This window comes from Melanotaenia boesemani, chromosome 8 (assembly GCF_017639745.1).
Source record: "Melanotaenia boesemani isolate fMelBoe1 chromosome 8, fMelBoe1.pri, whole genome shotgun sequence".
Lineage (NCBI taxonomy): Eukaryota > Metazoa > Chordata > Actinopteri > Atheriniformes > Melanotaeniidae > Melanotaenia > Melanotaenia boesemani.
In genome coordinates, this window is record NC_055689.1 from 9,956,145 (window position 1) to 9,972,089 (window position 15,945).

At 35.6% G+C, this 15,945-nt stretch overlaps 1 protein-coding gene across 1 annotated transcript; it reads right to left on the bottom strand.

Annotated features, from left to right (window-relative positions):
* Window positions 1–1,900: 1,900 nt before the first annotated feature.
* slc22a13a (solute carrier family 22 member 13a) lies at window positions 1,901–15,094 on the bottom strand. Its single transcript, XM_041991524.1, has 10 exons — window positions 14,686–15,094; window positions 14,505–14,608; window positions 14,160–14,314; window positions 5,129–5,297; window positions 4,917–5,037; window positions 4,543–4,637; window positions 4,203–4,417; window positions 2,941–3,049; window positions 2,537–2,743; window positions 1,901–2,432 (listed from the first exon to the last, which is right to left on the bottom strand). Exons 1-10 carry the CDS (start codon window positions 15,058–15,060, stop codon window positions 2,366–2,368), a joined length of 1,617 nt encoding a protein of 538 aa, XP_041847458.1. The 5' UTR covers window positions 15,061–15,094; the 3' UTR covers window positions 1,901–2,365.
* Between the last annotated feature and the right edge of the window lie 851 nt (window positions 15,095–15,945).

Here is a 15,945-nt window from a genome sequence, read left to right on the forward strand (position 1 = left end):
ATGAATAATACTTTCTCTCAAATAACTGTCAGGAGCTACTTGGAATCAGTTTGGATTTCAAAAGCATTAAAATAAAGTGCTGCATCACAGTGATAATAAAGCTGAGGTTTTTCCATATTTCAGTACACACATTATATGGAAACAATTCAGTAAAAACCTTAAAAACTGTAAATCAGTGTGTCTCAGTCTTGGTCCTCGAGGTGTTTTAGAGGTGCCCATACTTTGACTGTCTCATTAGCAAGCTTGCAGAGAACTTGATAAGCAGTTTAGTTAATCTTCATCAGATGTGCTGGAGTTGGAAACAACTGAAACATACAGGGCAGTGGTCCCCGAGGACCAGGAATGAGAAATACCTATGTACATAAAGATCTGTATTATGGAACAGTAAGAAAAAGATTTATGTTTGGCCAGTTATTGTGCAACAGCAGCTTCCCACTCTGAACAATAATAATGTAGTTTGGGGAAAAAATAAGAAGAAGAAAATGTATTACCATGAAATAATAATTATTCATCAGTTATACTAATATACTCAATTTTTCCTTAGATTTCAAACTCACCACAGTGATACAAGATTCACTGTTTTGTGCTTTTTTTTCTTTAATTAAAAAGAACATTGGCTCAGCGGGCATCACAGACACCTCCATATGTCAGCCTCTCTCTCTGTGGGGAGCTGTCTCCTCACACAAAGTCTGCACTGTACATCTGTTACTGGAAATTTAAAAGTGTGTTCAATGAATCCCAGGAAAGGGGCGATAAATTCAATAAGATAAGAAGTAAAAGACTTTAAAGGGAAAAGGACCCACATATAACTTTGTGCAGCACTATAATCAGAAAGGATTAAAGTGTTGCTGCAACCCACAGGTGAAGAAAATGTTTAGATAAGGTCCAAACCCAAATGCTTCGCTAAAGCAATGAGTACACGTGAACTGGTATGAGTTGTGGGTATTTGCCCTTGAAGCCAGTTTATCAAACTTTAGGAATGCATATTTATTTAAAGGATAATTCACATTATCTTTGAAGTTAAACCATTTGGAATGTGGGTTTTCTTCAGGAGATAAAAAGTTTGTGGCAATGAATAAAAATGTAAAGGAATATTTTGTCATTCATGTAAAATACGAAGTGTAGAAAATAAAATTAGAACATTTTTAAAAAGGGGCCTTTGAGAGAATTAAATATTTTGTGAGGATGTAGGGCATTGAATTTCAAATACATATTTGATCTGATGCAAAATGAGTATCAGAATGGGGAAGAAAGGAGATTTAAGTGGCTTTGATCGTAGCATCGCTGATGGTACCAGATAACTGGTGAATTTCAAAAGCTGATTTATTGGGACTTTCACACACAACCATTTCTAGGGTTTACAGAGAATGGTCTGAAAAAGAGAAAATATTCAGTGAGCAGAAATTATCTGGACCAAAATGCTTTGTTGATGTCAATGGATAAACTGGTTGGGGATGATAGAAAGGCAACAGTAACTCAAATAACCACTGGTTCCAACAATACCATCTATGAACACGCCCAACCTTAAAACAGATGCACAACAGCAGAAGACTGTACTGGGGCCATTCACATAAGCTAAAAACAGGAGATTGAGGCTACAATTCACACAGATTCACCAAAACTGGACAATAAAAGATGTTAAAATGTTGTCTGGTCTGATGAGTCTCAGTTTCAGCTACAACATTCAGACGGTAGGTTCAGAAATGGTGGAAACAACATGAAAACATGGACCCATACCAGACTAATCAGACAAATCCTATCATGATATCCTGCACTAAATATGCTGTTGTGTCTCTCTAAGGTGAGTGGGGGTTAAATAAGCAGCTGAATATAAGCAGCCTGAGACAAAAACCAACATCCATCAACCAAAACATAGAGAACAAACAATGATCTCTTAAGCTGTTAGTCAATAAAACATTTATTATTCATTGAAGTGACTTAATAAATCTGAAGGACACATTACAAACACTCATTCTGTACTTTTAAATAATTGTACATGCTTTACTTCTGACTGCTGTAAGTGTGAAATAATGAGCATTTAGCCTGAAGACTAAATGCTCATTATTTAATACTGCTAGTATTAAATAATCTACTAAATAACTTGAAAGATGGTTGAAGAGGTAAAGCATAAATGTAATTCTAATTTATGGCCACAACAAAATTATGTTAGCTTGTGAGCTTCAGTGATTTCAGTAACATTCAGAGTAATCATCTCTTTCACATTGTTAGAGGTTTTGTGAGTAATAATTGGTGGCTAATTTCATGAATAAATATAAGAATTATTCCATCAACACCAATGGAAAGTGTGATGCTCACTTACATTTTTATTTTGAAACGAAGTAGACATGCTGTAAGTAAACACAGACTACAGTTTGGTTGACTTGATTTGACATTTGTTTGTTTTACTCTGGCTCCTCAAGGTGGTCTTATTTCTGCAGGAGAAAGGGAAAAGAGAGGTTTGTGTTTTAAACAACAGCAGAAATTGGAGCATTTAATTAAGATACAGTGTAATCAACAGATTTTGCAGACTGCTTACCTGTTGCCCTCGGCCTCATCGGTTGAATCTGGGAGCTCTTTCTTTGCAGTCTCAGGGAGCAGGAAGCAGAAAGCTCCACTGATCAGTGAAAGGCTGCTGAAGACTATGGTGGGAATTGACCAGTGGTACAAAGCCAACGTATTGAGCAGTGGAGCGACTAATCCACCGATCCTGCTCACAATAGAGCCCAAACCAGAGGCCGTTTGTCTGGAACGAAAAATACAATACACTTCATAATTGAACTGTGTGGTCTATTGGTAGAGTTTCTCATTATTTTTGCAATATACCTAATATGTTAATTGGTGTGTTAATATTTATTTTTTATTACTCATATAGTAGGTTGTGTGGTTATATCACTGCTGAATATCAGATGAAGAACAATGAAGATGAAAAGAGACTCTTACCGAAAAGATGTTGGAAAAAGCTCCTGAACATAAACATTACAAATGGATCCAGCCCAGTTACTAAAGATTCGACCTCCAATTGCTAATGCGGTGACAGCAACAGCATTACCTTTAACAAAATATCAGAAAAATATGCTAAAACACACACACAAGTCTATGGTAGGGTTTTAGTTTACATAGAGATGTCAAAGTATAATGCAAATTATGAAGATGGTCATAGTTGTAGTAGGTTATAGTGTTAGCATGCAGATATTAACGATAAATGGAAAATTGTTTAGTCACAAATCATGGTGTTGGATGCTTCATTTTCTTTGGGTTAAATCTAGTTTCAACATAAAAGTTTAGCGTCAAAGTAAAATGTGGATATTGTGTAAGTTGTTCTTTGTGCTGTTTGATAAAGTAAAGCATAGTAAAGTTTGAATGATCTCATTCCCATGTATTAATAGCCAATGGGCACGAATTGAACACTGCAAAGTCAGACATCAGTGTTTTACTGTCAACTTCTCAGTGTGCAGTAATTCATACATGTTGGAAGTTGACAAAGTTATGAGGTTTTGCCAATGTTTTGGGAATCCATTAACAAAGTTTACTCACCAGTTGTTTTTAATACTTGTAATTCACTAAATAATTATAAGATCTCTTCACAGATGTAAAATGTGCCACTTTACACTTGATAAAGAAACTGCAGCCCCAATTCCTTAAAAGTTAGAATGATGTGCAAAAAAAAAAAAGAAAAAGAAGAAGAAGAAAAAGTAGAAAGCTTTGGCTTTGACTATCTAATTGACCTGTAAAAACACTGTTACAATAATCAAGCCAACTAAAGATGAAAGCATGGACTAGTATCTTTACATCTGAGAGGCTTTGCCTCTCTGTAATGCTCATTTTATACACAGTTATGTGATTTACCTGTTGCCAATTAATCAAAATAGTTGTCACATACTTCTAGAGTTGTTTCTTTTGTTGCCCCTTTTCCAACTTTTCTGAGATGTGTTGCTGACAACAAATTTAAAATGAGCTAATGTTTTCCATGTCCCAAATGTCCCAGTTTCAACATCTGATATGTTGTTTATGTTCTATTGGGAATCAAATGTGGGTTTATGAGATTTGCAATTCATTGCATTCTGTTCATATTACATTTTACGCAGCGTCCCAACCTAGTAGAAATTGGGTTTGTAATTGAAATGACAAAATATAGAGATATTCACTCAGTGGTCATCCAGCCAATTGTGTGTGTCATTGTGGGTAGATTTGAAGGAGTGTACCTTGGGGAATAGCTAGGATTAAGATGGAAAGTAAGCCTCCAATCATAAGTGTTGATATCAGTGACACTTTTCTCCCCACTGCTTCCAACAGCCATATGCACAGAATTTGGGCTGGTAGTTCAGAGAGGCCAAACAAAGCCTGCGTCAGGAAAATGTCCAGGCCAAAATTTCCCACATTGAATGAAAGGCAGTAGTAGACGACATTCAGTGAGAACCTGGGGATAACAAAGGGAGTCAACCGAGCTTAAAAACCAATTGTAAAATTTTATATTTTTTGTTTTAGTGTTGCATTTATAGGCTTGGTGCAGCTCATAGGTATATAACAAAATGCAACACTTACCATGCCAATATTATGGCAAGGAAATACTTCCTAAGCACAGATGATTGGAAAAGAACTATTATGCCTCTCTTTTTCTCTGTTTCTTTCGTAACAATCTGTAACGCACAGGAGTGAACACAACATGATGCTAACATTTGCTCCTGTTAACTAATCATGCAATCAAACCACAGCTGACAATCTAGATAAATGTAAACTCAAACATTCAGTGAAGATCTCTGACAGCCTATTAGACCCCCAGTATACTCAACAACTTATACTGTTAAAAAAATTATGTTTTTACCTTTATGTATACATTGTGTTTACCATTTATTATGTCGCATTCATTCTCTTCGCACTCATTCCTAGACACACAAAAAAAAAGTGAAGAAAGGTACCTTTTCCAGCAGAAAGTCTGGAACAGTGCGCTTGTTAATAACTGCCACTTTAGTGATCAGCTCCTCAGCCTCTTCTTTCCGTCCTGTGTCCAACAACCATCTGGCTGACTCGGGAATAAACCTGTCCAAAATAAATCAATGACACCTCTCACTAAACTGTCACTTTGCATGTTGTTTAAATCAGCACAAAGAGACAGAGTGTCAATGCACACCAAATGTAACTGGCCATCACTGCAGTTGGAGCTGCTGTGATTAGTTGAGCCAGTCTCCAGTCTCTGACGAAGTAGATCATGCCAGCAAGGATGGCCTGTCCAGCTGCACTAAATAGCTGACTCACGCATGTTCCCCATGATCTTTTGGACACTCCGATCCATTCAGTAGCTAGAGAGATGATGCCAAGTATTAGCAATGAGATGATTACCCTAACTATACCTGCCAGGAATTATAAAGCCCTTAAAGTAACAAAATGAGATGGGTAGTAAAACATTTTTTTTTGTTGTTGTTGTTATTGTTGGTCTTTTTATCTGGAATATTATGCACACTAAAGTCTACAATAGAAGTCTTCAACACAGGGTCTACATAGGTACTGCAAGGGGTTAAATTTTTGGTTGATTAGACAATTTTTGACAATCATCACTTACAGTAGCATCATCCTTATAACACCTGATAGGCTACCATGAACCATTATCATGCGATGCAGAAGGAATACACTGTGGCTGGGCTTCACATGCAACTGCATTGCCTACAACTCTTAGAAATTAAAACAAATTATGTTTTGTATCATCAGAGCCACTCAAAATATCGTCTTAAATCCGATATTTTGAGTGGCTGAAATCGAAGTACCGACTCTAGAGTACTGATACGCCATCCCCAACTCCCACCAGTTCTACCTCAATTCCCACCAGAGAAAATGCAAATGGCGAGATGACGTAGCAGATAATAGGGAGAAGCACAAATGAGATAAGACATAAAAAATATAAGGAAAATTATCTGAAAATTGGATTTACTTTATCATATTGAGATTTCCAATGAGCTAAACAAACTGTTTGATGTCCTTGTTCTATCTTTCATCCAAATGTTGAAGATGGTTTACAAATATATATATCAGCTGTACCCAACCACTATGATATATACCCAACTACTCAAGATATATATATATATATACGGTATATAAATTGTTGTAGAAGAAATGACCAAGAGTCTGTGATGAGTAAAAGTATATAAGGTTTATTACAGCAGAAGTATAAAATACAGGCAATACTTGCAAGTTTGAGAGCTATCTTGCTGATCCTAGAAGCCGACAAGAGGACTCTGGCTTGCTGCACTTTAGGAATCAGTTTTATTCAGCCTGATCCTAGCTGAAGGCCAGTCTCTAAACTGATAAAAGGAGAAGGGAGACTAGAAGGCGCTGCTCTCTTACTGTCTCGCCCAAACAGGCTGCTATTTTCTAAACAACTGTTTGTATCTAGCAGCTGCCCATCAGTCTCAACTTTTCCCCATATCACGAGTCTGGAAGAAAAGTGGTCAGTCTGACCTCACACAGAACCCAACAGGAGAATAATAACTTCATAAGAAAAATACATATATACATATATATATATATATATATATATATATATATATATATATATATAAAGCAAATTTTTCCCAAATGAATCTCAGTTAGGTCTAGTGAATTCAAAATGTAATATCTTTATAATCCTTAATAGGGACATCTGACGCTACCATAAACTAGCTAACTAGATCGCTAGCTTACATGCTAATTAACTGCCTAGCAAACTACCTGGCTAGGTTTGGTTGTTGGTAAAAACTCTTTAGCTAGGCTACTGTTTGAAGAGTACTCGTTAAGTCGGGGCTACAGTTTTAGTTTCTGACATTTGCAGCAATGCTTTAAAACAAAACTTCTGTTTTAAATTTTAAGTTTCAATAAAAACCGAAATATTTCTAATCTAAAATGTTTTTTAATCTTCAAATCGTGTTATATTTGCAGTAGTACAGTAAACTAGTTTTGTTAATTGTAATTATTATACAGAGTTGCAGTAACAACTCTGTTTCCCAGAAAGCCTTGGCATTTTGTGAAATGTAAATAAAATAGGATGGAACCATTTGAAAACAAAATTTTAATTGAAAATAGCATAGTATATGTACGGAAGCGTATTGCTGTCATGGAAGAAAATAAATTTTCGAGCACTATCACGTTATAACGTGATACGTATATTGTACAAACGTGTTACCTATATTGTACAAACGTGATATTATATTGTACAAACGTGATAATATATTGTACGAACGTGATAATTATATTGTACGAACGTGATAATATATTGTACAAACGTGATAATTATATTGTACGAACGTGATAATTATATTGTACGAACGTGATAATTATATTGTACGAACGTGATAATTATATTGTACAAACGTGATAATATATTGTACAAACGTGATAATTATATTGTACAAACGTGATAATATATTGTACAAACGTGATAATTATATTGTACAAACGTGATAATATATTGTACAAACGTGATAATTATATTGTACAAACGTGATATTATATTGTACAAACGTGATAATTATATTGTATAAACGTGAAATTATAAACTTGATCGTAGATGATTGCGGTTGCGGATGTATGCTTTGCGCTTGTTTGCTTTCAGTGAAGCCTTGCACAATGGCTAATTTACATATATATATGTGTGTGTGTGTGTGTGTGTGTGTGTGTCTATGTATATGTACAATGCACATATACATGGTACATGTTTGTATGAAATGTCACGGGAGCATGCTAGTAAAAGCATCCGGTGGTGTCTAGCTGTCTAAATGAATCCGATCTGTGGTTGCAGGACATCCAGCGTATGAAATACACCAGGCTGATCCAGACTGGGCATCATCCTTGCATCTGGGGCACACATCAGTTCAACCCACCAACACTCTGCGCTACCTGGCTATCTTTGTGGCATTATTCCACTTCTTGCTTCCTCTCATGCCCAGTTAAAACAATATTCTCATTCCCTTTCAGATGCTTCTTATAACCTTTATGCACCTGCAGTTGGATCTGCCTGCGCAACACTCAGCTCACTTGTTTCCCCAACACCGTGTTTAGAACATCCAATGAGATGGTGCCTTTTTTGTATGCAAATCTGAGTATAAGGTCTTAATAGCAACCATCCCTGTAAACATGATTATTCCTTGTGAAGGTGAAGAAGCTGCAGTGCTGGATAAATTCGGTACTGTATGTGTGCCTTACTGTTGTTTAGACAAGATATGATGAATTGAGTATGAGCAGTTACACTAGTGATTCACACAGTCAAGCCTTTTCAGAAGGCATAGGAATGCCTTTTACACTTAGGATTGTCTTCAGTTGCCTTACTTTTTGTAAAACCCAAGGTTTTAAAAGTTTTTGAACATGTTTAAAATGTTTAATGTGGCTGTTCTGTGCAAAAGTAACTTCAAAAGTTCCAAAAAGGGCACTATTGGGCAGGTTTCGTACGCATCAATCAAATCCATTTTCCATGAGGTTCCATTCAGGTTAAAAAGATGTTTATTTTTTGCGCAGCAAGCAAGCAAACATTTTACGTGCCTCTTTATGCTATGCCACGCTATCCAATGATGATGTTGATGATGGTAAAAACCTTGTGCCACCCCAGTGTATGCCGGTCACCCCAGGTGACCTATTTATAAACTTTCATTTGCCTGTGGCTGTGATTAAACAGAAAAAACAAATAAATATTGCTATATAATCAAAAATATTTTCTCAAAAATAAATAACAAAAATAACCTAAACTAAATTAGCCAAAAAGTTTAACTAATACTGTGTTGTAATAAATAGCTCCTACATTGTGCTTAATAAAATGAATCTATGATGTTCATCTCGCACATTAGGCACCAGTAATAGGAAATGTGTGCTAACAAAACAGGCATGACAGTTTAATTTAAATGGGTTGGTTTGTCTTTTTTTTTACACTGAAAGTGACAATGAAAAGACAGCAACAACACAAAAAATACATAGTAGTCAATCAACACTGGAACATGGAGAGCAGTTTCAACAGTCCTCTGTAGTCGTATCATGCTGTAGACCAGGGCTTCATTGGTGCGTCACTCAGACGTCGGGAGTGCAAAACCTTTAGGCAGAAATGAACACATTAGCATAAAGAAAACAAAAATGAACATGTTTGTTTGATTTGTTAAGACTGTCTACACCGGTTTCTGATTTACAGAGGTGGAAAAGGACTGAGAATTTCGAACGAAGTGAGAGTATCTTTATCTAAGCGCTTCTCAATTACACACACCAGGGGCCTCATTTATCGACAGTGCGTATGCACGGAACTGTGCTAAAAGCGTGCGTACGAGCATTTCTCAGCAAAGTATGGGATTTATCAACTTGTACTTGTGCATTGAAAAATGTGTTAATTGAAGCACATGCTAAGATCTTCGTAGCGTTAAGAAACGAATAAGCACATTTTCCATGCGTAAGCACAAAACCTAGCAGTAGAACAGGGAAACAGCATCTTTTCTGCAGGTTCTGCTGCATCTGTCAGTCATTATTTTTGTCCCACTACTGGGACAGGGTCCCTGTCCATCACGGAGCTGTGTTACATAATCAATAACTGATGCATCTTTTCACTGGACTGAAACACGCTTTTCAGTCTGGAATTATATGACAGCAGCGCGGCTATAATGCAAGAAATGATGCTGGGAATAATGGTGAAATATGTGTGCAAGTCTCTATAAACATCTAAAACCAGCCGATCGTCATGATAATAAAACATTCAGGAGGAAGTTTTCTTGGTTCTGTCTGACAGCAGCATATACGGCTCGTTTTAAAAGTGCTGTGGGTTTTAAAAGATTTATATTTTTCTTAATCCTATTTCATTCCTTGAATGGGGCAACAAAGCATTTTCTTTTTTTCTTTTTCTTAAATGACAAAGAATCTCCTCTTCATCCAGACGTAGTTAGTGCTCAAATTTCTCTCTGCAGCGTTTATTTACTTTTTTTCACGTTTATTTTAATGAGATCTTTGGCAGCAATTCCTTCTTTCTTTCTCTCCACCACTTCGAGGAGAAACGAAAGCGATTTCTCTTTCACTTCTAAAGCGAAGTGTTGTCTCTATATATGGTTAAATGAGGGCTTTTCTGATTGCAAATGACCATGCTTGGGTACGGGCATGGTGATTTAGAACAGAGAGTACTTACAGCTGTGTGCACCCACGTTTGATAAATCCGGATTTTTTTTGTACTCAGGACAACATTAAAAATTTTAGTCCTACGCAAAAATTTGGAACCTTATGTAGAAATTTGGAACCTTTTGTACACATGGTTGATAAATGAGGCCCCAGGGGTCACCTTTAGGTCACACTACATCGACTGTTTTGGGAAGCTGTTTTCTAGCATGATCATGATGAGACTGTTGATGTGTGTAGTGAGTTTCTATACTGTATAACAGTGGAGTTATTGATCAATATTGGTATTATTATTGAAATCGCAATAAAAAAAATTATACAAAAGCATATTTTCCCAGAACTGCTGTTGTAGTCTAATCATGAGGAGATCATTGATGTGTGTAGTGAGTTGTTACTTCCTCACTCTGCTGCTGACTGTTCTCTTCACTCGGGTCAGATGGATTCTCCGTCTGTAGCTCTCTGATGTCTGCCTCTTTCTGCATCTGCTCCCGTCTGCCTTGTCTTGCAGGGCGCACAGTGTTGGTGGGTCGAACTGATGGGTGCCTCCGATGCAAGGATGATGTCCAGTCTGGATCAGGCTGGTGCACTTCATATGCTGGTTTTCCTGCAACCACAAGATCGGTTTCATTTGGACAGCTAGTCACCACCGAATATATATATATATATATATATATATATATATATATATATATATGAGCTTTAGACTACTAAATAGACAAACAGTATATTGTTGGCCTGCTTTACTACCATCTGCTCTCTCAAATCACAAGTGGAAATCGCATACATAAAACTTTGTGTCATATTATGCTTACTTCTTACCTTTAGTTTTATAATAATTCGCTCAGCAATGTTTTTCTTTGGAATAAAAAACACCTATGAAACGATCTCTACCGACCTCCCTCTTTGTTTACAAGAGAGGCTAGTTAGGAAGCTAACTAAGGTTAGCTAAAAGGGAGACAGTGACTTTAAGAAGCAAACGATAGCATATTCAGCATCACTATTATAAACTACAACAACAAGAACCTTACGTACCTGTATGGAAATCCCAGGAGCAAGCACATGAAGGGGGATGCAATGGGAAAAGTGATGTCCTTCCATCTCAATGCTGCGACCGAGGCTATTCGACGCCTCTTTGTTATTTCCTCAACCTGCTGTCCATGTTTTCTTTTCCGGGTGGGAAACATCGAATATTGTTGTCATATTCATTTCCCCTTTTGTCATTTGACTTTGTATGTGTTGCCTAGCTCAGCAAGCTAAGACGTTGAGTCGACCAGAGTTTTTCTCCCGGATACACTCGGGACCACAATGCATTGGGAACTAGCGGAGGCGCTACGTCACCTGACAAAGACCCATTATCACGTTTGTACAATATAATTATCACGTTTGTACAATATAATTATCACGTTTGTACAATATATTATCACGTTTGTACAATATAATTATCACGTTTGTACAATATATTATCACGTTCGTACAATATAATTATCACGTTTGTACAATATAATATCACGTTTGTACAATATAATTATCACGTTTGTACAATATAATATCACGTTTGTACAATATAATTATCACGTTTGTACAATATATTATCACGTTCGTACAATATAATTATCACGTTTGTACAATATAATATCACGTTTGTACAATATAATTATCACGTTTGTACAATATATTATCACGTTCGTACAATATAATTATCACGTTTGTACAATATAATATCACGTTTGTACAATATAATTATCACGTTTGTACAATATAATATCACGTTCGTACAATATAATTATCACGTTTGTACAATATAATTATCACGTTTGTACAATATAATATCACGTTTGTACAATATAATTATCACGTTTGTACAATATAATATCACGTTCGTACAATATAATTATCACGTTTGTACAATATAATTATCACGTTTGTACAATATAATTATCACGTTTATACAATATAATATCACGTTTGTACAATATAATTATCACGTTTGTACAATATAATTATCACGTTTATACAATATAATATCACGTTTGTACAATATATTATCACGTTTGTACAATATAATTATCACGTTTGTACAATATAATTATCACGTTTATACAATATAATATCACGTTTGTACAATATAATTATCACGTTTGTACAATATATTATCACGTTCGTACAATATAATTATCACGTTTGTACAATATATTATCACGTTTGTACAATATAATTATCACGTTCGTACAATATAATTATCACGTTTGTACAATATATTATCACGTTTGTACAATATATTATCACGTTTGTACAATATAATTATCACGTTTATACAATATAATATCACGTTTGTACAATATAATTATCACGTTTGTACAATATATTATCACGTTCGTACAATATAATTATCACGTTTGTACAATATATTATCACGTTTGTACAATATAATTATCACGTTCGTACAATATAATTATCACGTTTGTACAATATATTATCACGTTTGTACAATATATTATCACGTTTGTACAATATATTATCACGTTTGTACAATATAATATCACGTTCGTACAATATAATTATCACGTTTGTACAATATAGGTATCACGTTTGTACAATATATTATCACGTTTGTACAATATATTATCACGTTTGTACAATATATTATCACGTTTGTACAATATATTATCACGTTTGTACAATATAATATCACGTTCGTACAATATAATTATCACGTTTGTACAATATAGGTATCACGTTTGTACAATATAGGTAACACGTTATAACGTGATAGTGCTCGAAAATTTATTTTCTTCCATGACAGCAATACGCTTCCGTATATATGAAACACTCTGGCTCTGAAATCTTTGCATTTTTATGAAGGCATATTATTTTTAAATTATTAAAAACTTGACCGTAATTTATTTTGAAACCAGCCATTTTCTCCTCTTTATTTCTAACATTTCTTTTTTAGATATTAGATCATTTTTATTATTGTTGATTTATCTTTGTTTTGTTTTTACAAAAAAACTTAAAAATTTTCCCAAACTTTTGTTGTTCTTTTGTTTGTTAATTGTTTTGTTTAACATCAAATTCAAAATCAATAGATATTTTTTATGTTTTTTTGTTTTAAACTTGATAGGTTACCTGCGAGGGTGTAGCACGACAGCACCCTCATTAAGGTGAACATGTTCCATGTACATTGTTTTTAATTTTTTGTCCAAATTTTGATTTTGTGATTAATTCTGGGAAAAACACCTCTTTCTGTGAGGTCTTGCTGTGCATGGCTTCGTGGAGTGCACACATGAGGACAGCCTAAGGACCCAAGCTACTGGGGATTGCCTAAGAATCACCTGGTTAGGCCGAACCAAAGAGCCAGAGTAGAGAGGGATGGGAGTAAATAGGGGTTTTAGTTAAATTGTTTTATTTGGATGTTATTTTTGCTATGCTGTTATTTATTTAATGTACTCACAATGTGTGTAGTATGTAAATAATTTCTGAAGAGTTGGGCTATAAATAGAGATTTATTTGTATTTAGAAATTGATGGATACTCACTTTCTGTAGAATGGTTTATCCTTTAATTTTACAAGTGCTGTGTAATAATGTGACAAGAGAGAACAGAGAGGTGAGGCAGGTTGAATGTCTGATGCTGTTGAAACCAACTGTTGTGATGTCTGCTGATAACCACCCTGCCGCTGGTGAGCAGTTTGTTAAAAAAAACACTGGTTTGTAAGTGAGGGAAAATTCTAAACTCTAAAAAATGACTGTGGAGATTTTGTCATTCGTGTGATAAACTTTACCCTTCAAGACCGCTGACTGTTTTCCTGTTTGAGGGTTCTTTAATATCTAAACCCCAACATTACCTTTATTTTGTTTTATATTAAGATTTTAATTATTTGTGTATTTTCGTAGTGTAATTATTTTTAAATTTCATTCATTTGCTTTGGAAAGAGGATTATATGATCCATCATTGTCATACTGGGATGATGATATTGACTTCTGTCGTCATAAACAGCCATTGTAATACCATGTTTTAAAACATCAGCAAAAAGAAGTGAAATGATGAAGGATACTTTACCCAGGATAATGCCATTAAGTCGAAATCCTCCGTAACCAATTCCAACCATGAACTGTGATGCCAAATATAAGTAGAAGTTGGGACATAATCCAGTTGTTACAGTAAATATTAGCATTACAACTACTGGGATCTGAGCTGCTCGTTTACGTCCAAACCTGAAACAAATAAGACTCCTCTAGTCAGTTCAGACACCCCTGAACAGATGACACATATTACTAAAATTTTAAGTGAAATTTAATTAAATATTAACAGAAGTAGTAGCTTTTGCAAGAGTTTGGTCTCATTACTCATTACTAAAGTTAGCACAGTGCTGGCAGATATTTATAATGTTTAATTAAAACTTACGATTCAGCAAAAGGTCCAAGTAAAAGACATCCAAACAGCATGCCAGTCATTAACACAGCTTGTGCCACCCCCAACAGCCCAGCCTGGTCACAAACTAGATTAAACTGGCAAAAAAAAAATTACTAAATTGTTAGCAAAAGAAACATTTTCATTTTAGTTAGTAAATGACTAAGACACTTACATCTGTGACAATGGTGGCCTCATACAACATGTTGGTGTACACCCATCCATTCTGGCAACTTGTGGTCTCATTCAGCCCATATTCCCTGATGGCATCGATGTCCCAATCCACAGGGACATACATCCGACACTTGCTGAAAGACCTGTCATCTTCACGAGGCAGCGTCAGGTTCAGAAGCTCATCTGTGGTCAGGTTAGGTGCAGCCCTAAGGATCCAGTCTGTGTTACAGTGCCGCTCTGGATCTGACTGGATAAACAATACACTCATGAAGTGAAAAGGCAGAATAAGATTTGGAGCGCATAAAGCAAACAGAATGGTCTTCTGAAAAAGTCCAAACTCTCCAATATTTCGTAGAATTTCTCCAAAGTCAGCCATGTTCGGGGTGCAGACTGCCACTCCAGAGATGCTGCTACTGAATGACCTTTAAACAAAGTCTATTAATGTTTAAACCCTGTACAGTGTACTTTTAAAGAAAGATGCAACTTTTCTTCAGAGGACATTCTGCACTGTAAAACAATCAGCTCTTACAATTAATTAACCATGATAAGGCACTTTTGAACTTTCTTAATTGCATAACTAACATGTTTGTATTGTTTTTGTGCCCAAACTTTAAATTTACCTCAGTATGTGTTGGTCAGCACCCCAAAAGAGATCTGGCAGTGTGTTACATGCATATTATATGCATACCATTAAATATTAGCACATCTTGGCTAAATATAAGTTATGATTTCCAACTCAGGCCCTGGTACATTCAGAATCATGCTGCCTTCCTGAAGTAATGACTCCAAGAAAGCCGTGTGACCATCTTTCCTTATCTTTATAGAGTTGATCTTTCACTTTTATTCTGTGCTGACTCATTCTAACATTGAACCGGTTACATAAAACACAGCAGCATGTTGCTCTACAACGTTAATGTACAATTACAGTCAAAAGTTTGGACACATTTTCCCATTGGATTTAATGGGAAAGTGTGTCCAAACTTTTGAGTGGTATGTGAGTTTTAATGAGCCTTGAAAAGTGCACTGATACCATCACAGAGTCTGGATTATACTGGTTTATCCGACCGCAATACATATTCTACAGTGTGACGGTCCATCCCAGATTCCTCAGAGTCTAGAGAGAAGACTATGCTACTTCTGGACAACTTTGACATAAGGCTTCTTTTGTGGACAGTGAAGTTTTAAGTCTAATTTTTTCCATGCAACTCCACACTGAAGAGCTTGTCAAAAATTTCCTGCAGTAATCCTTTTACTATGTGTT